Consider the following 26,404-nt stretch of genomic DNA (forward strand, 5'->3'; position numbering starts at 1 on the left):
AGTATCTCAACTTCAGATTAGTCTGTAAGGGCCTGATTTTCAAATGAGCCCTGCAACCAACATCTTTGTGTGTTGGCAAACAAGGCCACTTGTGCTATAACGTAGGAGCGGACTGCTGCAGCTCATTTGATAAAGATGCATTCAAAAACTGAACTGAAAAGCTTTCGGCTGCCAAGATCTCAGTGTTGTCCATGCCAAACACCAATATTAACACCTAAAGTAGTGTAAGTAAAGCACAGCACCCTGTGATACCTGGAGATAATAGCAGTCAGAAATGGATACAGCCTAATAGCACATCCCCTGGTAAGCACACAGTCCCTAAAGAGATTAATATATGTATAAACTGTTGCAAGAGAAAGAACTCTGTCCTTGGATCTTCCAATGTAAAGAAAAGAGGTCAAATCTTGCTTTCAGCTGTGTCTAATTTAAATATACACAATTCTGTTAATGATTTGGGGTCTCAATCAAAACTAGATTTCAGTTCACTTTAGAGTGTGAGAAAACCACCGTACTTTTACAGCACTTTAACCCTGATAAACTGTATTCACATCTGTGAAATGACTCAGTCATTAACAGTTCCAGAATGGTTTCCAAATGGGTTTCTCTTGCAACTGCAAATTTGACCAGAAGAATTAACAATCTTTGCTCTTATGATTACCATAACAGAACCCTGAGCGTACACACGGCCCTTCACTATAGCTCATACTTACCTGTGAAGGGTACTTTTATATATGAACTCACCTGCCGCTATTAATGATTCAAAGAAGAAAACTCTCCCCGCTCCCGCAGCAGTTTATTCACTACTTCCCACTGTTGCATCTTGCCCTTTTGGCTAAGATCAAGCGAAGTATTGGTTAAACATCGGATATAAACCCCCGATAAGGAATGTATCCCACATCTGCAGAGAATGACCTGACTTAATAGGTCTTTTGCATCTTTTATATTATTTCATGTCAATATTTCCAGCGAAAGGAACTACTAAATTTGATGCAGACGATATTTAAAAGTCAACCTGTGGACGCATAGAAAGGCTTTGATTTTTTCATTAAGTCAACCAGTGTTTGAGTAGGGAGAAAGGATAATACACCAGGACTTATATCTGAGTCAAATCCCTGGCTCTGCCACACTCCTTTGCCATGATCTCTAGACCACTCAAGCATTCTGTGCCTCAATTCTCCATCTGTTGCCTTACTTCTACCCTTTAGCTAATCTATTCAGATGGTAAGCTCTTTGGGGCAGGGACTGTATATGTTTTCACAAGAATATAGTGTAATAGTGCCTTGATCTCTACTGGGAACTCTAGAAACTAGTATAAAACAAATAGCAGCACTGATTCAAAAGAGTCACAGCACCAAAAAATGTTGGAAGTAATTGGTTTAAACTAAAAGTTAACAGCTGTGTGAAAGCCATGATTTTGAGAAACATGGTGCGAACATTTTCAGTTAGTGAGCGTTCATTTTGCTACTCATTTTCTTTTCCATCACACTTTCGCAAATAGACAATTTTCCCACCAGAAACACGCAAAAAGAAATCCGATATTTCCTGTACATTTGCAAAAAAATTTTGAAACATTTCAGCTGAAAAGACTTTGACTCTTGCTTGCAAAATGGGACACATCTTGAAAACAAAATGTGACAAGCTCACGTTCTGCTTTGCAAATTTAGTTTTCAATTCTTTTTCCTGTCTCCCCCAAGAGGTAAAAGTTAGTAACTCTGCGATGAAATACCTTTGTCCAGATATTTAGGTAAATGAAGTGAATAATGAAATCTAAGGGCCAGATTTAAAACAAAATGCAGCTCCCATACTGAATATCTGACCACTATATTTAGGGACCTAAATTGGAGGTCAGCGCTTTTGGAAACCTATCCCCACTGAGAAGTGCTCAGCACCCACAAAAGTCTGCATTTGGATCCATGCACCTAAACTAGGGCAGCCACCTTTGCGAGATATAAGAGGTCAAATGAGCCCAGCTGGGACCCTAAATACATTCCACCTGCGAAACTAAAATAGGGGTTGTGAAGAAGGAAAGGGTACAGTGATTACTCAGAACGGCATGATAATTGTAAAAGCAGGCATTTTTAAAGTTAAATCAAAATCCCTCTTTCATCTCAGGGAATTTATATTTTATAATCCATCAAAACACAGAAACTTTCACACAACTATCTTTATTTCACCTTTGTTTGTGGCTGAATTTAGATCAATAAAAGGTAAACTTGAGTTTAAAAAAAAAAAGACAAACTTTTTGATGCACGGCTGCAAAGCAACACAAAAGTCTCCCAGTGTACACTGATGGCAGCATCAGATAACACTACAAGTCCCTCTCTCTTCCTCATCACTTCCTGGGCCGTTCCTGGTCAGTGCTTCTCCAAACTATCCTGAGTTCTTTTGACTCATTTACGTAAACTGAATACAAACAGAAGAACAGAGTGTTTAGTTTTATTTTTGTTCCATGCATGCTATGCAAATATGATGCAACAGCTACGACCCCTGGGAAAGAATCTTCCTACAACGCAGAGGTCCTCCAAGTTGATTTAACTAAATCAGTTAATTGCATCTATATCAGTCTTTCAACAGCTAGGTAAGCCAATTCCTGGGTCCACAGAGGAGGGGGTTAAAACTGTTTAACCTATAGACATTAATAAGCAGCAGCGTGATTGTCCCAGGAGGGTGGCTAATAGCAATGCTGAGATTGTGGCTTCTCCACACTGGATCTACGTCAGTTCAACTATAATGGCTGTCAACTAACCCAGTTTGGAGAATAAATATCTAATCCAGGCTCAAAGTTTGTGAACAATGGGAACATACCCTCTCTCCAAAGGGGAGGACTCAAGAATTTAGGACAGCGGTTCTCAAACTGTGGGTCGGGACCCAAAAGTGGGTCACAACCCCATTTTAATAGGGTCACCAGGGCTGGCTTAGACTTGCTGGGGTCCAGGGCCGAAGCCCAAGCCGCACAGCCCAAGGCCAAAGCCCAACTCTCAGGGCTTTGGCACCCCCAGAGTGGCAGAGCTTGAGTGGGCTCAGCCTTTGGTCCCCCCCTCCTGGGGTCGTGTAGTAATTTTTGTTGTCAGAAGGGGGTCATGGTGCAATGAAGTTTGAGAACCTCCAATATAGGAGATACGAGAGAGAAACAAGGTGCTATTCCTTCCCCACCATAACGCTTGAGCCAAGTAAGCTGCCAGTGCAATTTCAGCCTTGGAGAATCCAAGAACCAAGGTACCCATCTGGAACTCATAGGGACGGCCCCGTTACTACCAAACTGGAGCATCAAGGTTAGGCAGGAGCTGATCAAATCATTGGGGGTGGGGGTAAAGAGAAATATACTGCAGAAGTAGTACAGAGCGCCTCTATTTAGTGTTTAATAAATCATATTGACATTTTATTAAATTCTACTGACACTTTTAGAGAGTGAGTCTCCTTACACGTGATTCTGGTTCTCCAAAGATTATGCATCCACACTCCATGGCCTGCACTGCCACACAAAACAGTGTTCCAAATGCTGTGTGTGTGAAATTTCGACATGCTCGCCTGCCTCAGTGGCAGATGGCATATCAAGTTGTCACCAGGGCCTTATCTACACTAGGGAATTTTAGAAGACAATTTACACCTGTTCAGCTGCACGACAGGGAGTCTTAGCACAGACAAGACTCTGGCAGCTTCTGACACTTTTTACACCAGCAGGTTTAATCACAATCTGTTATAATCTGGAATCTAGCAGAGCTTTGGCTAAAGAGATACTTTCACTGCTATGACTGAACTGGTTGGAATTATCCACAAAATTTCCTAGTGTAGAGAAAGCCTTAGTGACAATCTGACACTGACTTTCAACTAAGCTTAGGTTCTTAAGTGCCTGCATGAATTTTAAAATGGGGACTTAGGTGCTTTTGAAAATTTTACCCAAACCCTATCTCACCCATCCCTTCCTCTGTTGATCTCAAAGTACTTAATTAAACATAGCAATGAATTCACTCCATTTTATGAGTGGAGAAAAACTGAGCCACAAGCTCATTAAGGGACTCAACAGATGACATAGCAAGTCTGTGGCAGACCTGGGAATAAAACCCTGGTCTCCTGCCCTCTAACCTCATGTTCAATCCATTTGAACACAGCTCTCCCAGTTTGTTCTACAATGTTAAGTCACCGCCACCTCGGATAACGCCTTCTCTGTTAAGAGCATGAGAGCACAAGAATCTAGCAATTTTAAAGTATCCATGTAGTTTCTCCTTTTCCCCACAAAACTACTCAGACACGCAGAACAGAGTCCAATCCCCCATAGGAAAGAAACAACCAGATGGTGAGGCAGAGTGACCGCCATCAAGTACATGCACACCATGTGCTGGTGAGGTGGTTTAATACTTCTTAAGTTTTCCTATGGTGCCCTCCACCTCCCTTTAAACAGACACCCAAGTGCAGAGTGAATCTCTTACATGTTATTCCTCCCCAGGGAAAAAACCTTTTTTAAAGAAAGATTTCCAGCTTGCAAGAAGAGGGTGACAGCACTGGATCTAAGCAAATTTTACATGTGGGTCCAGAAACTCATGGTGTCAAAGCTTCTGCTTTACTTGACACACTTTCTACAGAAACCATTCACCAGAGAGGAACTGTGCTCATGTGAACCCAAGGACACTGGATGAACAGAGATGTTTCCTGATGATTTCTGAAAATGGAAACCCAGTTCTGCACTCCTTTCTCCGTAGGGCAGAAGAGGTAAGGCAGCTTTTCATGGCAAAGTGCTTAGTCTAACAGCTATGGGCATTGGTTGGTCTTCAGAACAGCCCTGGCTTTGGAGGAAACCAGTTGCCTATTTTACTAAGCCGTAGATAAAAACGCAGGGCATAAGGAACCTCAGTAAGTGAATGAATCCACACACACCAAACCCTCCACCCCCATTCCAAAAGCACCAGCTAGATCTCCTCTTAACCAACAGACAATAGAGCTGTAATAACTTCTTCCACAGATTTGGGGTGCTTTGCATCAAAATCAGTCACAAAAGTTTTTTGTTATATGTTTTATTTCCACAATTACCCTATTTAGGACCACAAAATGATATGGCAGCTGCTCCCCTGCTGGAACTTTCAGATCTTCAACTGGATCTTACACCAGTTTAGTCCAAACCTGAACAGTGGAATGGAAAAGGAAACAGAAAAGAAGAGTTCAGCTTAATGTTTCATAGATCTGACTTTTGAAGACCGCTTTTGGAAAACTGGAATCCTTCTGGCAGTGAGAACTGGAGCTAGGACATTTGTCTGGGAAAGGAAAGATCAGCCTTGCAAAAACAGGAGTATTTGGCATGAACATGCTTGCAGGAGCTCTGAAGCCAAGAGGTTAAAACTAGTTTGCACCTTTCACTAATATTTGATCAGACCATTCACTTGGGATAGGCAGGTTACTATTGAGCTGACAATCAGCTCAGTGTATTTCAAACAAAAGTAACAAGCCAGATTTATGACTTCAAGCAAAGCAGGTCAGCATATACCTGCTTGGCTACCACGGGAAGTTCTCAAACAGAGGTGGGAACTTCAAGGATATGAGATGCAAAAGGATTGGTCATTCTCTCCTACTGCTTCTCACTTGGCACATCCCAGAGTCTCACAGAGCTTTTGATTGTGAACGTAGTGTCCCTCCCCTGCAAAAACCACCATGCAGTGTAGGTGTTCAATTCCTGATGGTGACAGATCACGCATCCATCCAGCTTTCTCAAGGTAATGTGTATGAAGCAATCTTAGTTTGTTCTGCCAACCCAATAATAAATTCTGGATGTGACAAAAAATACTCCACCTGCATTCCAAAAATGCTGTCAACAGGCAACAGACTCTGCCAGGAGCTTCCCACCAGCTTTGTCAGCCCTTTCAACACACAACAGGCTATCATTTTTGCTTCCTTTAGAAAAGGTACCAAATACACTGGCACACAAGCACAGACTGGCAAAGAGGTTCCTGCAATTGATAGTTTCCTGCTGGAAAGTTACCTTTTAAAAAGTGTCAAGGTAGTGTTTAGATACCAGTTTACCAAGGAAAGAAAAGCACATGATCAAGAGCAGAGAAACTCTTCAAGGGCCCTGTATTCTAAGCAGGAGGTAATCAAATTAAGTAATATTAAGGCCCAGTCCATTTCAGCTTCTGTCAAAAGACAGCAGAAATCTCTTGGCAGCCTGAAACAAAACTCTGAGCTTTGTGCACAAGTGCTGCAAGACAAGACCAGATTAGTACGGCTGTGATCTTTTTCCTTGTTGGGAAAAGAAACAGCAATTGTAGCCCACTGAACTATTATTAGAGTTACCTTTTGGCTGAAAACAGATGAGGGATTTTTTGTGATGGGTATCACAACAAGTTAGAAGCTATGGATAAGCTAAACTCCAGTCAGTCAGAAGGAGTCACTAGAAGATCAGCTGACCACCCTACACCTGCCTCCTGGGACTAGATTAGACTGAGTCATGTCAAAACAGATCATGATCCAAATCTCTGGATAGCAATGACAAACTAGCCCAGATTGTTGAGATGAATGTAACCCCTGCCCATGGAATTAGCTCCTTCTTCCTTTAGCTTTGCTCATCCAAGGTGTAGCTCCTGTCTGTTTTTATCTCTGTACCACCATGCTAGCTGTCACTGCCTTCCAGACCGTTAGGCAATATGGGAAAGCGATTCTCCTTAAACAGCTACACCACATTTATCCCAACATACCTAGTATTTCAGCTGGGTTTCCAACACAGCTCATTGATACACTAATTTAAACCTTAACACACCTACACTGTTCTAGTCTGGGCTTCTTAATGAGTAGCAACTCAGTTGTGCTATAGTGTATCAAAAGATATGGTTGTTTTGACTTGTGGGCAGATGCACAGCAGAGACTAACGGACATATTTTAATAGCCCCACCTCCCTTTTCACAGCACAATTTGTTTCCACCAAAAACCCCACATCCAGATTTTTTGCACCTGTACTTTACGGCAGGTGCAAATTTTAGTAGTTACATGCCTACCCAACTACAGGTGCCAATCAAGTAGACATATGTAATAACCAAATTCTGCAACCAAAATGTGCAGGCACAAAATGCCCAAGCTCAGCTGAAAATTTATTCCCGAGGGTCTGTCTACACTGCAAGTGAAACTGGGACTGGTCACAGGTGTGCCTATCTAGCTTTAATCTAGCTACCATGGATAACAACAACATACATGTGGTGGCACAGACAACCAACCAGAATACATACCCAGGGACTCTACAGGACTTGTACTCTGGCTGCTAACCCATACCTAAGCCCAGGACACCACATGTACTCTGCTACTGTTACCCATTGTAGCTAGACTAAAGCTAGCATAGCTATGCCCACCTTCACTTGCAAGTGTGGACATATCCTAAGACTAGGACAACCAAGTTGTCATGTGTGACGTAAACTAGACTTGATTCCACTGTAGCTGTGAAAAACTGGTAGATTAGTCCAGTATCTCAACTGAATTAATGAGTTTTTATTTCAGTTCTTTGCATGTACTTCAAACACTCGTGAAAGATGTTCATTTATCAATCCTGGAAATGTCGCCCTCTAGATACAGAACATATACATCACACAAACAACAACAGGTCAACTTCCCCCACATTAACCCACCAATGTGCCTCAGCCTTTTACAGAGGGATCACTTATGGGGATAAGCAGAGATCAGTCGACAGGTACATTAGTTCTTGGCATCTCCATAAGGACTGAGCAGTGATTTGTGATAAGGCCACTGTCCACCAGGGCCTGGATGAAAACACAGTAAGCAATCATCAGACGGTAAGAGCTTTCAGTCACTACTGATCGAGGCTGGATTTGATTTGGCAATCTAGAGATGAAAAGCTTTATAATCACTACCAATTCCCTGAGCAATCAAGCTCCAACTTTAAAAGGTTGTTGAGTTCCACCTTGAAGCAGGACCCAGTAAGTCTCATACAACTGTTGGTTTGAGGTGTATAATATGAAGAGGGGATTTGCTGTACAGTTGCATCTCCTATTTTGGTACCTGCTGTAAGTAAAAGTTATAACAAATATGTAACCTCAGTACAAAGTGGGGTACTATAGAATGGATCCATTTGTACATTACAAGCAGTTTAACCAGTTCATCTACAGCACTGTAGTTCCTAACATTAGGACTTTATTAAAGCAAACAGCAACTGAGTGTTCTTGTCCTACATAGCCTGTGTAAAGTACAGTTAAGCATGTTTAAAGGATTTTAAAATCAACTATTCTGGACACAGGACAATACACACCTAGACATGCCTCTTGCAATAATAGGATTCTGAAGTGTAAATAATCCTGTAATTCATTTTTCACGTATTTGTACACACAAGCATCTAAAAAAAAGTTAAAATATCACTCAAACTTATTTGTATAGCATCCATCAAGCAAGCTTAAGGAGATTTTAAAACATGATTATAGAGACAAGAAAAGATCACAAACAGGAATGGTCCAAGGACTGACTATTCCTGAACAGTGGCTCCTGAGACCAAAATGTTGAACAAGGCATCCCCCTGCCCATTTATTACAGAAAAAAAATTCTTTGGACGAATCCCAAGATGTGTAGGTATTTTTTTTTTTTAAAAACCACCTATATTTGAGTCTGAAGATATTGTGGCTTTTTTTCTTAAACATATTGGAGGTTGGAGAGGGCTCCAACCACTATCAGTTACAGCACCCAGCCAAGAGTAGGTTAACATCAAGGAGGATTTTTAAAATGTGGACCTAGTAGAATCTATCAGAGGAAAAGGGTGTTTTATTTTGTTTTGTTTAATATAAGGTGAGGAGCTGGCAGAGTTAGACGGTCTTATATTCAAACCCTTCCTTAGTAGGTCAGGCGGAGGCAGAAGGGAGGGCTTCACAGTTTGTAACGAAGAAGGACTATCACAATACACACCATGGTCTTGTCACCTACCCATTCTCCTGTTCTCCCAGGGCACCTACCTTACTGTACGTCACTACCGACAAGTTGTTCGAGTGACTGCTGGGGGAGAGATTTACAGAGTTTTGTGACAGTCCATTCTGATCTTGTTCAATTTGGTCAGGAGCAGGCCCCCACGTGTTTTTGCTGATTGTGCCTAGCTCAGAACCCCCAGGGTCCTTTAGGTTGTTTTCATCTGGTTGCCTGTTCTTCTGCGGAGAGGCGAAGGGGTTAAAGTTTCCTTCTACCTTGCGATGTGGTTGTGTGTTGAATTCCGTTTCGAAGGATGACAGCTGCTGCGTTACTCCTAAAAGTCCTCCAACCTCCACGCTGAGGATCACCCAGATGACATCTGTGAAAAGGGAAGGTAATTTAGGTCAATATTAGATATAGCTTACAGGGGAAGAGGGAGACCACTCCTGCCCCTGTAATACAATAATAGTATTTTTAACTTGCATAGTATTTTTCAACCACACATTTTTACAGCATTTTACAAACATCAGGTAAGCCTAACGCCTCTAAGAAGCAGGCAAGTGTTCTGCCAAGTAAGCAACAGTATGCTACTCAGGACAGCAGCCAAGCAATAAACCAAAAAAAAAAAGTAATTATTGGCCTCAACATAAAGCCCCACATGCAGTCTAATTTCCTATAGACTGAAAGCACCAAGGAAGTGAGACTTGCCCGAAGCCACAAAGCAAGAGTGAGTGGCAGACTGAAAGAACCCAGGAGACTACTCCCAGTCCTTCACTTTTCTGCTGCAGAATATGCTCATTTACACCAGCTTCGCTTACATCTGTATGTGAGCAATGTGGCTGAGTTATGTAAATGAATTTCCTGATTTTTACATTAATGGGTTACAGATTGTTGTAATAAGCCATAAATCTAGCGTGTCTGTTCAGTTCATGATTTTAGTGTCTAGCAGAATTACGAATTTAAGCTCCAAGGGTCGACATTTGAAAGTGTTGTGCAGGTTTTCTTTGACGATGAGGACTGAGAGGTCAGATATAGAGTGATCACTTTGTAAAAAGCATTCACCCAGAGATGATAGGGAGTTTTTCATCTCTTATTTTCCTGTGTCAGTTCATTCGAGTCTGTAGTGATTGTCCGGTTTCACCCACATAGTTGCTATTGGGGCATTTAGTGCACTGCATGAGGTATACCGCATGTTGTGATAGGCACCCAATAAGGACCAAAATGGTGGAGCATCCTTGTTTGATGAAGGCGATTTTAAGTGTGTTCAGGGGTGTATACAGGGATTGAACAAAGACACTGAATTTATGGCTTATTACAACAACCTGTAACCCACTAACGACCCCTTTTTGTCCTTTGACTGCAGAGGTATTAACCGGCCACCCTACCTTGAATGGTCCCTTAGAGTGGTGCCCAAATTATTACACAGGACAGCCACAGAAACCGAAGCACAACCTTGTCTGGGCCAAACAAATGCTACATATTTTTAATAAGATTAAAAGTCACCTGTCTTGATTTATATTTTAAGTTCAGCTTGTTTCATATGTATTTAGATAGGTGGTTTCTGTGTACAGTATTGTTTATTTACACACTGGTGATGTAAGCATGATGACAAAACACTAATGAATCAGCCTCCAGTATATTGCGTTGAAGCAAGCCACGGGTGTTATGAAACGCTCTGGTGGGTAACGTATGGCCCGCGAGCTGTCTGTTGGGCACCCCGCCTTAGAATATGTGCTAACCACTTATGTTGAACAATCTGTTCCACCTTGCATTTAGCTGTGATGCTCAGAGTACCTTTCCCACATCTGAAGAAGAGCTGTGTGTGGTTTGAAAGCTTGTCTCTCTCACCAACAGAAGTTGGTCCAATAAAAGATATTACCTCACCCACCTTGTCTCTCTAGTCAGCTGCTGGTTTTCCTCCAGATAAAGTTAATCTGCAAGCAGCCCAGCTGCTTGCAACATGCTGCCAGTGGCTGACTGGGGAAAAAGAGGACAGCAGATTCCTTTACAGTTTAGTGTGGCTACCAGTGCTTCTCAAAACAGCCCAACTCACAGCACCTCTCTTCTCATCTGGCCACCATGCTTAGTTTGACAGGGTTTAGCTGCCTTTACTTTACCAAGCGAGACTAGGAGGATTCACTAGCCCCTTTTCAGCTCCCAATATTCCTTTTTCTTAGCCATCTTAGTTCATATATGAACGTATCAACAGTCAACAGCCCCATATCCTACCCATGTTTAAATCCCTTATGAAACATCAATTAGGACACTGAAAAGGCACAAGAAATTAGACTAAAACCTATTACTTCTACAGAGGATTTTTCTCTCTTGGTTATACCAACATGGTCAGCAGCTTTCGGCAAAAAAGTCTGGCAAGTAGTGAAGTGGTGCCATCTGCTGTTAATCTCTGGCAACTCCTCAAGTTTTACCCCAGCATTAGAGGGGATGTCAATTCAGGAAAGGCCAGAATGATTAACATGTAATTTTTTTAAGGCTTTTTTCCCCTTTCCGATTCGAAAGGGAACTGCAAAGTTTGGACTTGAAACTTTCTGACATGATTAGTGGAGTATCTGTACAGACTGAAAATTATATGCAAAGTAGCCCCAAAATTATTTCCTTTACCCACCTGCCAAGCCCATAGTTTAGCCATTTGACCAGAAACGTGTATGAAATAAATGCTCCCTAATGTAACAGTTCCTCTACTGGAGAGGCTGGTGTCTGATCCTGGCATGTTGTACCACATAGGTACAAGAGGCCATGTGTCCTAGAAGTTTTAGGCAATTCCTTGCTGTGGTGGTTGGAAACTGTCTGAGACTTCGAATGATGTCCCCCAGGGCCCGAAACCTCGCTTGCGGGAGGTGTGCCTTGGCGTGTGTTGAGTCCAGCACCACCTCATGAACTCTATTCACTGAACAGGGAAGAGCATTGATTTCCCCATGTTTGGGATAAGGCCCAGTTCATCTAATGTCTTTCTTATAAAGTCAACTTGTGCCCCCACTTGAGCCTTGGAGCAGCCCTTGATAAGCCAGTCATCGAGGTACGGGAACATCTGTACCTGCGGCCTGTGCAGGAACACAGCCACGACTGCCATGCATTTAGTAACACACGAGACGCCGCTGACAGGCCAAATGGGAGGACTGTGAACTGGTAGTTTTTGTTGCTCACCACAAACTTGAGTTACCTTCTGTGGTATGGAGTAATTGCTATATGAAAGTACACGTCCTTCAAGTTGAGGGCGGAATACCAGTCCCCTGGATCCAAGGAAGGGATGATGGAGGCCAAAGAGACCATGGTGAACTTCAGTTTCCTCATTAACTTGTTGAGCTCTTGCAGGTCTAGGATGGGCCTGAGCCCACCTTTGGCTTTCAGTATTAGGAAATATTGGGAATAGAAACCTTTGCCCTTCAGCTCCTGAGGAACCTCTTCCACTGCTCCTAGTAACAGGAGCGAGTGCACCTCTGTATGAGGAGTTGCTCGTGAGAAGGGTCCCTGAAGAGGGACAAGGAAGGGGGGTGAAGGACAGAGAATTGGAGGGAGTATCTCCTCTCTACTGTGCAGAGCATCCTGCAGCCCAATCTGATACGGGCCCACACAAGGTAGAAAGGGGATAGTCGGGACGAGAAGGTAAGGCGGGATGGATCCAGTTCAAGTTCTGGTGCATCGTCCTCGTTCGCACTTTCAAAAGGCCTGCTTCTGACCAGATGAAAGTTTGGACGGGCCAGAGCCCTGGCCTGACGACGGGTAAGGCCTCTTCCTGCTGCTCCTGTTTTTCCTCCGTGAGCCATCCTGCCAGTTCTGCGGTTGGTAGAACCGTAGAGGAGGTTGTGGCCTAAAATGCCTCCACTGCATGGCGAGGGTGTGGAGCCCCAGCGATTTGAGGGTGGCTCTTGAGTCTTTTAGGCCAGTGGTTCTCAAACTTTTTTTCGTGCACCACTTGAAAATTGCTGAGGGTCTCAGCAGACCACTTAATGATCTTTCCAAATGTTGTTTCTACAATTAGCTAACTATTGTAAAGCCCTTAGATAAAAGCGCTATATATTTAAAAAAGAAAAAAAAAAACCTTAACTTTTTTTGTTCTACAAATAAAAGCCCACAACTCATATTTTAATATCCGTAGCCTTATCTTTCTAATATGATGGATGTGCCCTCTCTCCTCCACTTAGCATCCCCCGAGCTGGGGCTGGGAAGGTGGGGGTCTCTCCCCCACCACAGCAGCCACTGAGCTTAGGCTGGGAAGGAGGGGCATTTCTCCCTGGGAGCTGCAGCCCTGGAGCTGGGGAAAGTTGCCTCTTTCTCTGGCCACCGCAGCCCTGCACATCCCAAATCCCCTCCACCCCCTCTTCTCACCCCAGTGGCCCCTCCCACCTACCCCATATTCCCCCCAAGGCCACCAACTCACCATATGTGGTACATCTTCTCCAGGATCCAGGCATCTAATTAGTGGAGCCACATCTATGCGGCTCCACTCATTAGGTGGGTGGCCCTTCGTTCTCTCATGTGCGGCTGCCCAGGCGCACACATCAGAGGGACCTATCCGCGGACCCCCTGAACGGAGCTCACGGATCACTGGTGATCTGCAGACAACCGTTTGAGAACCTATGTTTTAGGCTATGTAGCTTTTTATCCGTCTTTTCAAAAAATAGAGTCACACAGTCAAAGAGGAGATCCTGAGCGGTCTTCTGGACCTCGTATGGCACACCCGATACCTGGAGCCAGGAGCCCCTTCTCATGGCAATCCCGGTAGACATCACCTGAGTGGCTGCATCAGCCCTGTCCAGAGTGGCCTGCAACGAAGCTCAAGGATTGAGCTTGCCCTCCTCCACAAGGGCTGAGAATTCGGCATGGGAGTCCTGCGGCAGCAGCTCTGCGAACTTTGCCATTGCCCCGCATGTATTGTAGCAGTACCCGCTGACAATGGCTGGCTAATTAGAAATGTGGCGCTGCAAACCGCCAGTGGAGTAGACCTTTTTACCAAAAGGGTTGAGTCATTTTGCCTCCCGATTCCTTGGGACAGGGCCTGGGTAGCCCTGGTGCTCACATTGGTTAGCAGCGTCCACAACCAAGGAATCTGGTGGAGGATGGGTATACAAGTGCTCGTAGCCCCTGGACAGCACAAAATAGGGTCTTTCATTGCATTTGCCATAGCGGGCAATGAAGCCGGGATCTGGAACAAGATTTTTGTGGTGCTGGCAGTGATCTTTATGACGGGTAGGGCAATACGTGCTGGTCCGGAGGGGGTGAGGATATCCAACACTGGATCTGCATCCTCCATTACCTCCTACGCCTGAATGCCCAGGCCCTGGGCAACCCTCAATAACTTCTGTAGGACCCTGTTGCCCTCCAGGGCCGGGGCTACCAAAGTGCCTGCCAGCACTTCCTCTGGGAAGGAAGAGACGCCCGCAAGGAGTGGCTGCTCTCTTCCCTCCGCACCCAAGGGGTCCCGCGGCGCTTGGGGATCCTGGGCTGGAGCCGACATGAACTGTGCCATGGCCCTCTGTGCCAGAGCTGTATACGTCGGTGCCACGGCCACCAGTGCCCAAGTTGTCAAAGCTGGAACCGATGGTGTTGGGGCTGTCAGTGCCGAGGACGTCAGTACTGATACCGCTGGGGCTGGAGTAGCTGACACCAGTGCTGCAACAGTTGGGATGGCATCAGGAAGTGATGGAGCTACCCCGATCCTGCTGATGTAGACGGTGCTGGAGGCTGTATGAAAGTGGCCAAGGGCACTGATGACGCCCTAGAATGAGACACTTGGCTCTGCCCTTGGCCTTGGTGAAAGGCCCAGGGAGTCCAAAAGGGCCACTGTGCCGGAGGCTGCCACTGCATGGGCCACGGTGCCAGGTAAGGGTGCTGGTCTCATGATGACCTGGACTGTCTACTTCTGTTCCTTTGAGATCGATAGGAGTGTTAGCCGATGGCCAGGGATGTTTGGTGAGGTGCCAGCTATGCCCATTTATACCATCCGTGACTTTAACCGCTAGGACGCACTGTCCCTTCGCGGCGGGCAGCCCGGGCTAGGCTGACGGATGCCCCAAGGTCCTAACCACCCGTGACTTTAACTGCTAGAGCTCTGAGCTCCTTCGCAGCGGGCAGTCAACACTGACTGACAGGTGCCCCAATGGCAGCACTAAGAGCCTCTCCACACCCGTGACTTTAACTGCTAGAGCTCAGAGCTCCTTCGCAGCGGGCAGTCAGGATTGACTGACAGGCGCCCCAAGAGTTTGCACCGTGGAGGCGGCACAACTCAACGCTAGGCTCTTAGTACTCTCACCTAATGGCCAGGCTTTATAGCCAAAACGGCTGAGGTTCTTTAATTGTGTTGGCTGCTTCACAGTAAACCAGAGAAACAAGTCAGGCTTATGCACAAATGGTAACCAAAATTTATTAAACTAGATTCTAATCATGTGGTTACAAAATTGCTAGTGCCTACTTATTTAAATGTAGAGATGTTACACTCACAAACAAATTACAAAACTGAAGCTACAATCCCAAAGAAAGAAAACAAAGTATAGAGCTCTATTTCAAAATATGTGTACACTAAAGATAGGAGATCAGGTGTGGGTGCTTCTTACCCTCCTTGCATCTCTCGATTCCAGCGGTGCCAAGCCAGGATCGGTCACTCAATTCCGCGGAAAGACGAATAAGGGACAAGGCTTAGGGACCCTCTTAGCTGCAGAAGCCTTGGGAGGCTGTCACTTATCTGACCAGCAGATAGATAGTGAAAAGCACTCAAAAATCATGGTGCTGTAGGTCCCCTACTTATACCTCTGTACTCCTTTATTCTCTTTCTCCTTTCTATGCTAAATTGGGGCTGGTCTGTCGGGGTGACGCCAGCTCTCGCAAGAGTAGTTCACACTTGCAAGGGAGAAACAATAAGTTTCGACTACTGGACATTTCTTTTATCAGGGTAAATATTTTCCCACCTAGGATGTTGGTGTGTGTGCATCATGCTGTTTTAGTAGGGGCTAAGAGCCATGTCTGTCACAGCGCCTCTGCCTGCTGTGAGCCCAATTGTTGTATACGTTCCCAGAGACACATTGTCGCAGCACACCTGTGCTTCTCTCAGCTTCAAAGGCTGTGCTGGAGTGCCCTGGTGTTTTGGCTCCCGTGTGTTTCCAGCAATGCTGGTCTGAGGGGGGGGGCTGGCTGTCTGGCTACAAGGAGTCAGACTCCGAGGTCCCCAAAAAGGAGGACCCCGGAAAAGCAGTACTTTGAGGCTCTGAGGGTCCATGCCGAGGGCGTGGGGACCGACTAGGCTTCTGACCCTTTTCTGGCACCGGGAAGCAGCACTGGGGACGGAGACCACCAGGCCATCATTGCAGGCTTTCCCCTTGACAGTGCCGGCGGGAACGACCGGTGCCAGCAACCTCTCCCGTCCAGGCAGGGAGAATGGTGCCATGAGCTGGAGCCATGTGCTGCCTCAAACACCTTTGGAGTCGACGGGAGGTGTAGTTGTCAGCTCAGCCTCGGCAAGCAAGAAGGGTCAGGACTTGACCGCCCTTCCACGGGGGCAGGAGTCGTGGCAACCATCTCTGGCAGTGAGGCTGAAGAAGCGTGGCCTGACTCAGGTCTTACAATGGCCAGCTCCTTGGCTCTAGCTGGCGGGGGGTGGAACGACCCCTCTCCGGCCTCCTCCTCTTCTGCAGCACTGGCAAATTGAGACCGGTGCCTGCCTGCGGCACGTGACCCATGAGTGGAGCCATGACGGCGCCGAGAGTCCTTGTTTTTACTCAGCACCGATCCCAGTGTCGACGGTGCCGGGGCACTGCATACTAAGGAGGAGGTACTCGGCGCTGGGTCCGCCGACCCAGGGTTGGACTGGGGCCGGAATGCCGCTTCCATTAGTAGGATCTTCAGGTGCTGATCTCTATCTTTCAGTGTCCTGGGGCGAAACCCCCTGCAGATCCTACAGCGATCCTTTTGATGGCTCTCCAACAAACACTTCAAACACGAAGTGTGAGGATCGCTTCTGGGCATACACTTGCCGCAGACCTCACAGACTTTGAAGCCAGGAGACCGCAGCATGCCCTAGCACCGGGATAGAGCTGGAGGGGAAACCCCTCCAAAGGAAACTTAAGTAGTAGTTAGTGTTAACTAAGTAAAGTACCTACTAACTATATACAGACTGCCAAATGCGCTTGTCACGACAAGAGCCAGGGGAAGTTCCAGCTAACCGTCACTGGCGGTATGAAGGAACTGAGGGGTGGGCGGGTCAGTAGGGCCCTATATTGAACACCATCATGGCACCACTCCAGGGGGCACCCGGACTGACCCGACGGATACTGCTAGGGGAAAAATCTTCCGGCTGCCATGCGCGTGCGCACACCTGATTGGAATTGACATGAACAAGCACTCGAAGCAGAAGTAATTATTTCCATTACTCCAGCTTTCATTGCTTTTCCCAACCCAACTGGTACGATTTATTTGCAATTGTTATGGCTTTGTATAAGCATTAATACAGTTTCATTCATGGGTTAAAAGTCTCAGGCATGTGACTTGCAAGTTAGATAGCCAAAAAAATTGAGAATCTCAATGCCAGCCCAGTAATTTAGCGTCATCTGAATTCAAATTTGGAGCCCCCTAGATCCTGAGGGGCTGGGAGAGCTGTGGAAGTAGCACATTTAGTTCCAGGAGAAGCACTGTGTTATTTTCAAAAAACACCTCTGATTAATGCTCTTAAGTAGCACTGCACTCCAGAGGAAACCAATTCCAATCCTCTTTAGGGAGGAATGATTGTTTTAACATCTTGGGGGTGGGTGTAGGTGGGGAGGGAAAGTGAGGGATGGCAAAATTCTCCTCCCAGTACACACACATTGGGCTAGTCAAAATTAGCTATGCTGCACATATCTGGAAGGATACCTACTGGTAATAGCCAGTTCCATTACCAACAACATTTAAAAAAAGGGAATTAAAGCATCATATCATTTAAAAAATCTAACAGGGAAGAAACTAATACATGAGTAGGGATTTAAAAACATATGCAGAGATCACCACGGGAAAGCAAATTTCCTCTCTAGATACCCCACGCTTGGAGAAACAAAGACAAAGGAATGCTTCTACAAATAAAATTACTCCCACATTCCAAGCATTAGTAAATTTTATGACCAACATCATCTGTAGTTATCCCAGCAAAAATAGGGGTAATCAAACCATGCTTCACAGCACTATCCAATCATGCAGAGGGATCAGGAAAGAATTCCACACACTGTGTACAACACTGAACCGGCTATAAATTATGGGGCGGGTTCTTCCTTGGAAGCAACTTATCACTCTTGATGGGTCTGATTTGATATGACACCACTTATGTTTCTAACTGAGGAATGTAAATATCAGAAAGAGCGATAGATGAAAAAAGCAAATAAAGAAGATTTATAACCTTTACCCTATACTTTACTTCTAATGACCTTCAAAAATAAAAATCACATGCTCTTACATAGCTATGCAACAACAAAGACAACTAGCAGTTATGTAGACATCCTGAACTGAAATAAAAGCAGGAGAGAAAGCTATCCTCTCACTTCAGGTATAAATTACATCCCCTTCAAAGACAGCTCGGCTCTGCTGATAGTTCTCAATAAGCATGTACTTTTTGAAGAGGGTAATTATTTTGTCCCATGTTGCTAATATTTCTCATTTGACCCCATGCAGTTAGGGCACTCTAATTGCCAAAAAAAAATCATGAAAATCTTGTTAGCAATGTTCTTGCTAGCCATTAGTACCAGTGAAGGTTCAGTGCAAATCTTAAAGGAGTGAAGTGTCCTGCAGAAGAGGTCAGTGGGTTATTTATTATTTAGGTGGGGCCCAAAATATCTTAGGTACTTTCCAAATACAGGCCACGTTTTCCAAAACTGGATGCAAGAAATTAAGGCTGGTTTACTGGCCTAAATATTTTGCTGGCCTAAATATTTTGATTAAGGGTGTGATTTTTTTTTCAATTTATCTATTTTTAACAATTTATGTTTTACCGGTATAACAAACGTAGATCAGCCTTAAATCATAGAGTCATAGGACTGGAAGGGACCTCGAGAGATCATCTAGTCCAGTCCCCTGCACTCATGGCAAGACTAAGTATTATCTAGACCATTCCTGACAGGTATCTGTCTAACCTGCTCTTAAAAAACTCCAATAATGGAGATTCTACAACCTCCCTAGGCAACTTATTCCAGCGCTTAACCACCTTGACACTTAGGAAGTTTTTCCTAATGTCCAGCCTAAACCTCCCATGCTGCAATTTAAGCCAATTGCTTCTTGTCCTAACCTTAGAGGTTAAGAAAAACAATGTTTCTCCCTCCTCCTTCTAACAACCTTTTACATACTTGAAACTTTTATTATGTCCCCCCTCAATCTTTTCTTTTCCAGACTAAACAAACTCAATTTTTTCAATCTTCCCTCATAGGTCATGTTGTTTTCTAGACCTTTAATCATTTTTATTGCTCTTCTCTGGACTCTCCAATTTGTCCACATCCTTCCTGAAATGTGGCACCCAGAACTGGAAACAATGCACCAGGTGAGGCCTAATCAGCACAGAGTAGAGCAGAAGAATTACTTCTAATGTCTTGTTTACAACACTCCTGCTAATACATCCCAGAATGTTGTTCATTTTTTTGCAACAGGGTTAACACTGTTGACTCACTATGACCCCCAGATCCATGCTCAAATAAATTGGTTAGTCTCTTAGTACTCCTTTCCTTTCTGCAATACTCCCTCCTAGGAGGTCATTTCCCATTTTGTGTGTGTGCAACTGATTGTTCCTTCCTACATGGAGTACTTTGCATTTGTCTTTACTGAATTTCATCCTATTTACTTCAGACCATTTCTCCATTTGTCCAGATCATTTTGAATCAGTGTAGCTATAGCTATTCCTGTATGGGAATAGCCATGCAGTGTAAAACATTTCTATGCTATTGTAACTGCACCCAAACTGGGGGAAGGAGGGCAGGATTATAGTACAATCAGCACAACTTCCTAGTTTAGATAAACCGTTCGAATTCGAGTTCCATACTTAGGTGCTTAACTAAGCTGCATGATTTTCTAAAGTGCATTCCATTAAAACACACGGGAATAAAATTTACAATACCTCTAGATTATCATTTGGATATTAGGAGGGTGACTGGGATACCAGCAACTATTTGGCCAACAGCAATACAAGAACGAAGGCTCCTACCTTTTATGGTTTGGGAGCATTACAAATAAGAGAGAACTACAAAGAGAGGAATAACTTACCTCCATAATAGAGTCCTGTAGCAGTGCACATGCGCCACTGTCCCTGATACATTCCCGCTGTGCTGGGGCTGCACATCTGAACGCTGACATCTGCAATCTCCTGGGGTTCTAGCGATCTGACCATCACCATGTTTACATGGCCAAACTGGTCTCCCCCGACGTACTTAAGACAAACCCCTGGGGGCCATGCCTCTGTCCCTGATTGAGCAGAAAAAGGTATTGAAGTGTCAGTGACAATGCAACTGTAGCGACTTCGCATCTGCTTCTTTTCTGGCAAGTGCCTGCATGAGTAGATAAACATTTTATTAAAAGAGTTACACTGCTCTGTTGAACAGTCAAGGAGATTCCAAGTTGGCTAACAGATACCAGCCTAGTCAAATTTTCTAGTTCTCATACAACAGCAAAGGGAGAGAAAGATTTTCATACAAAAAGATAACTGTTCCAGCATGTGACCAACTGGAAGGAAAGACCTGTAAAATATGCACAAGTCCTTTAAAAACTGAGAAACCCAGAGCCATGATTTAACAAAGGCCATCAGTAATCAATAAATCTGAGTGAGAGGCCTGTGAGGACACGTTCCGCTGCACGTTAGCCACGTTGGGGACACATGTAGCACTCAATGAAGATGACCAACTAGTTTTTCCATCTTAATTGTACTGTTTTTGTTTCCCTCCCCGCAATCTCATAACTGAAAATATTTTCATAGGAAACATGAGACATTTTCTGCCAGGGTGTCAAGTTCCTTTTTCAGTTTGTTGGCAGTCTTGGGAAGAGCAAATGCTTTTGTTCTCCCTGTTTGTAAACTTATGAACTAGAAATAACATCTTCTATATTGTTTTATTTCTCCTTCCTGCAGTGAGCCCCTCCCAGCTCCTTGATGGTGTGGCTGAACTCTGACAGTGAAAACTGAGATCCAAGTTTAGACTGAAGTTCTAGGGGCTGATGATGTATAGCATGAAGGAATGGAGCAAGGTGGTATTTGCTGTACAAGCAACAGCTCATTTGAGGGAAGATGCAGCAGTTTCATACAACGGCAAAAGAGGAGGGGATGGTGAGATGGAAAAACTGTGGAGAATGGCTTTGAAAGAGTTGTAGAGCATGGCTCCAGTGGGTGTGTGAATATCAGTGCCAACATGGCATTTGGATGCTCTCTCTGAGATCATGATATGAGCTGGACTGATAAATCTGGTTTCTGGGCTGTAGCGATTGCACTCTGCTTGCTATAAGTTAATGGGAGCAGTTTAGGGACGTCTGTGAGCTGCAGAGAAATTTGGACAGATATATATGATTATTGCAAGCCGATGCTGAGATGCCAACTCTGGATAGGTATTAGTGACCAAGGGACATCTTGTAGGAGCATTCCTTGAGATACCTGACTTTATGGAAGAATCTATTCTCTGGAGGTACTGCAGTGAGGGCATGGCAGCGAATCATTATTTGTGGGGTTTGGACCTAGAAAGAAACCCATCAACTGAGGAAGTATCAGTGTGGGATAGTTGGAATGGGATGAGGGCAGCTATTTTGGACCCAGCAACAGTTAGAAACAGCATGAAAGTTGGGGACCCTTGGAAAAGGAAGATCTGAGTGATTAGCAGGCCCTATGTTGTGATGTGTGGGAGCTATGGAGTGTGGCGACTTTTGTGTGAAAGGGTGTGCAGCCTGGCAACATGGTTTTCCTTTAAATAATATATGTGATTTTTATCAGTTTTAATGGCTTTAAGTTTGCCATGTGCTTAGAGTGCTATAGCTGATAAGCGCCATTAAACTGAAATGATGATTATGTCATTCTATTTCAGTACATGCATTTCTCAGGAGATGACAGATTGCAGTAACCGTCCAAAGGAGCTCGCAGCAGCTAGAGGTAGACTGGGATATGGAAGTAAGTCCATTGAATCGGGTTGATTCTTTAGTCCTATTATACAAGACTGGCGAGCCTGCAAAAAGACTATCACACTGTAGGAGGACTGGACCTTAGTTTTTGACAACAGGCAAAAAGCCCCTGCCTGAAAACAGTTTATTCATAAACGGAACTACATGCTTACAGAACTCTAATTGACCTGTTCAACCAACTGAGTACACAACAGCTCTGCTCTCTGCATCAGACAGAAAGCAGCTCTGCCACACCAAATCCCTCAAAGCGATGCCTCACTCTGTTTTTTTCATGTTTTAGAACTGAAGTCATTTAATCAAGGGTTCCTGCAGGATCATTAAGAATCTTGGCTTCACTTCAGCATCTACCTAGCAAGTGCTAATCTTGAACATTCCAGTCCTTGGATATTAAATATTAATTGAAATAATTTTTAAATGTAAGACACTGGCCTAATCTGCACAGTAAAACCACCACCACAAAAACGATAGTTAACCTGGATTGAAGCTAAACCAAGTTGTAACAGTGTGGTCTGGCCTCTGTGGATAAGCCGAAGTATTGTTATAACCAAAATTTACAAAAGAAAGTATTGCTTTAACCCTGGTGGAAGCCAAAACAAAGTTTGGTTTTGACAGGAAGCCACAAAAACCAAGGAATTCTAAGTTGAAACTGTTTCCTTCAACTCCCTACCCACATCCTACAAGACCCAAGGACTTTAGGAAGGGAAACAAATTTTGAAGACAACATAAAATTCACTGAATCTAACAATTATCTAGAAATTTTTTTAAGAAACTGAAAACCCAAGTTTTCATGAAGACACATCTGTTACTTGTGGGAGGGATTTTATGATTTAATCATAAAAACCAAAAGGAAAAAAACCAAGAGAATGAGGATGGGGGTAGCAAAGGGTTTTTAGTTACTAAAAACAGGTCTGTTAATCAACAGTAGATTTCACATATGGGGATTTCATTTGGAGCTAGTATTTTCCAATCTCATCCTGAAGGGTTCTGAAGCTTAGACAGGACCTGGACTTTTAGGAAACTCCACCTCAACTGCTGAGAAGATTATAGTGCCTTTGCCATGGGGGTTGCTAAGGTGAAAAACTTGTTCCCCCTGGATCTATCCCTCATCACTTGTCAAGAATGTCTCATATTTGACACTAATTGTCCATATATTATATACATAGTAAATGTACAAATTTGCCAAATAGTTTTGCACGTTAGAAATAAAGTGCTCAACAGTCACCTTTCCATTTTACCCAAACAGCCACCAAATACACACAGGAAAGTCCAATAGGACACCGAAACCCTTTCCCTGCAATTGGTGTTTTTTCATATGAGCACCAGCCTACAAAGTGTTGAGTCTATCTTTACCTCACTTCTTGCCCTTATGCCCTGTACCCAAGTCTAAGTTTTTAGGATAGTGGGGTTTAATAACCGTTTGTTTTATAATGTTTAGCATATTACTATACAGTGCTCCAAGCTCTGTGGCAAGAAGAGTCATTTATGATTTTTAACACAGCTGTAATTTGCTCACACACGATTAAGAACATTAGTCTTGGTTATGCTATCATTCCTCTGCACAGAAGCAGCAAAAGCATGATAATTAAATTCAGATACACAGGTGAACTACTCATGCGACAGCCGGTCATTGCAGCACTCGAGGACAAAGTATTATCTCCCTTTGAATCCACAGATCTCATTTTCCTCCCATAATTACATCTCAGTAGATAAGCACTGAGAGTTTATTTTGCCTGGCCTCACTTCAGACTCACACGGAGATGACTGTTTTGGCTCACCTCAAGCTGGAATGTTGTCTCCACAAACTTGCATCATATCCTCTCCTCTAGGAACTGCCACAAGATTACTCTGTTCCTAATTTCACACAATTCACACCGTTTTAATAGAATTGCAACTGTCACAGCCTTGCAATGAGAGTAATTTAGTCTGAGCTTACACCATCTCCTCTCAGAGTTGCATCACCTCCACTGATTTCTTGACACTCTCATGGGTTCTATAAAGTGCCCCACAGTTAATTGAAGGGACAGTGTATAGACCACACACAAAAAAGAATGAAATGCAGTTCAAACATAGGAGTTTAAATAAAACAATTCTGATTTTAAATCGGCTGAGTTTATTTGCTGAAAACTATTCCTTTTTAAAAGTAAACTGTTTCCATCCTCCTGCTGGAAGAGATTCTGACTAGAAGAGCCTTTAAGTGACGGAAAAGATTGAAAATTAGGAATCCTGTACTGAATGAATACCTAAGAAAATAACTTGCTTTGCATTTTATCTTTACTTGGCAAATTCTGTAGGAAGAGACGGGAACTCAAAAGACCACTGAACAGCGTAACTGGTCACGTGCATCTGTCTGAATCAGAATTTTGGATAACACTGTCCCCATACAAGGGCTGATCATGCTCCAGTTGCAGTCTGTGGCAACGCTACTGATTTCAGTGATGTACGATCTGGCCCCAGAGCACCACTCACTCCATTCACGACAGTAAGGCTAAATCTGTTCCTAGAGAGTTGTTCCAATACAACTATCATCCCAATTAAATACCCCCTCCTAAGTGAAGCACACAGCATAGGGACAGAACAAGAACTAGAAGAATAAAGAATTCCATCAACAGGAACAGCTGAACTATTTTAGGATCACTTCTGCGTCACATGGTTTTACTTTCAGACAGAATTTGCAACACAAATTCCTTGTCCTCCGAGTTTGAAAAGTTCAGGATATCTAACAGCCAAAACAGAAGGTCTGAACAGGAAAACAAACATCCCCATTAATACAATGGTGCTACCAGGCTACTGTTCTTACAAAGAGCTCAAAGTAAGTACACCCAATAAACTAACGTACTAATGAAGGGAACAACAGAAAATATCAACCCAGTTTAGAAGGATGGAAACTGCTGAAGTGATTGAGCTTGGGACTGAAAAGAAGAGAGGTTGTAAGGTCCTTCTAAACCCATATAGACACCATCTGGCTCTATCCTGTCATGTTACCTCCAACACAAAAGAACCCTCCTGGGAAAGGCAGTGAGGAAGGGGCTGGGAAGCAGATATCACATTACATTTGCTTTCTTTTCTTTCTAACCTATACAGAGGCCTTGGCATTACAACATCTTCAGACTCTAAGCTTCCTTGGGGAGTTAAGGTAGATAAGACAGAAATTACAGCTCCCCACCTGTCAACATAACATGCTTCCATTTTGCCCAAATGTCAGTGTCCAAAAAGGTGAATATTTTCAAAGGCACCAAAAAGGCATTTCAATGGTATTTGGGCACTTAGCTTCCCCTTGTGTCTTTGAAAGCCTCCCCCTTCATTAACACCTTGATATGAAATAACTTTACTCCTGCGGAATAAAAAATCATTTTGAACAAGTGGATCTTTGTTTCTATGAAGTTTCCATCTCAGTTCAATGAAAAAGGAAAGATTTACCCCCATTTACCTGTATTTTGTATTCTCCATGTTTTTGTAAACTGGGTATCAGGAGGGATGGACTCCCCTTCTCCTATGGTAACATCTTCAACGAAGGACATGGAGGGCACATTGATGTTCGGACTCTCAAAGTCATAGTAGGCTCCAATGGCTGCTTGTAGGTTCCTGGAAACCAAAACAGAATGCAGCCTTAAGTACAGACCCATTGAATCAGGTCCCTCTCAAGGGTTTATATATTCCATCTCTTAAAGCTAAACAAAAAAATTAAAGAGCATTAGCTCCGTTAGGTTAATTTTGGAGTACAAGGTCTTCTGATCCTCTGGCTGTATGGGATGGATGAAGCACAAAAAACACATGCGTGATTACTCAATTCTCAAGACCAAAATGGTATAATTGCTGGATTGCTAGGATACAGGCCCTGATGCTTTCAAGATACATGGTTAGACACAGAATGGCAGGAATTCCAATCAAGGAGCCTATTTATTTACTGCTGACAGCATACTCAATCCTGCACACAGTCCCAGCACCACGGAGCTTATTATCTATTTCAGACAGAGTGTACTTAAGATGCAGTAGATCAGGTGAGGCTATGACTACACCAGAGAGCTTAAGTGGCACAGCTGCACCTGCACCAAGCTGACAGAGAGCTCTCCCATCGACTTAATCCACTCCCAACGAGTGCCAACATAGCCATGTCAACATCAGTGCTTAGGTTGGTGTAACTTATTCACATCCCTGAGCTACGTAAGTTATACCAAAATAAGTGGTAGTATAGACAGAGCCTTAGGAAAGAGATGATTAAGAGATTGACAGAGGTCTGTAAAATCATGAATGGTGTACAGAAAGTGAATGGTGAATTGTTATTTACCCCTTTGCACAACACAAGAACTAGGAGTCACCCAATGAAGTTAATAGACAGCAGATTTAAAACAAACATATGGAAGTACTTCTTCACACAATGCACAACCAACCTGTGGAACTCATTGCCATGGGGCATTTG

The 26,404-nt window shown here is 43.9% G+C and overlaps 1 protein-coding gene across 4 annotated transcripts in view; it reads right to left on the reverse strand.

Annotated features, from left to right (window-relative positions):
• ILRUN (inflammation and lipid regulator with UBA-like and NBR1-like domains) overlaps positions 1-26,404 on the reverse strand; it is a 74,172-nt gene that overhangs the window by 27,760 nt on the left and 20,008 nt on the right. For 3 of the 4 annotated variants that reach the window (XM_074935810.1, XM_074935811.1, XM_074935814.1), the window contains exons 2-4: positions 25,415-25,569; positions 20,098-20,295; positions 8,928-9,256 (exon numbers count right to left, since the gene is read on the reverse strand). In XM_074935810.1, coding sequence (XP_074791911.1) covers positions 8,928-9,256; positions 20,098-20,295; positions 25,415-25,569 — 682 coding nt within the window. Of the gene's footprint in view, positions 1-2,280; positions 2,404-8,927; positions 9,257-20,097; positions 20,296-25,414; positions 25,570-26,404 lie in introns of those variants that run through there. The other variant, XM_074935813.1, reaches the window with a different exon arrangement.

This window comes from Natator depressus, chromosome 21, assembly GCF_965152275.1.
Source record: "Natator depressus isolate rNatDep1 chromosome 21, rNatDep2.hap1, whole genome shotgun sequence".
NCBI lineage: Eukaryota > Metazoa > Chordata > Testudines > Cheloniidae > Natator > Natator depressus.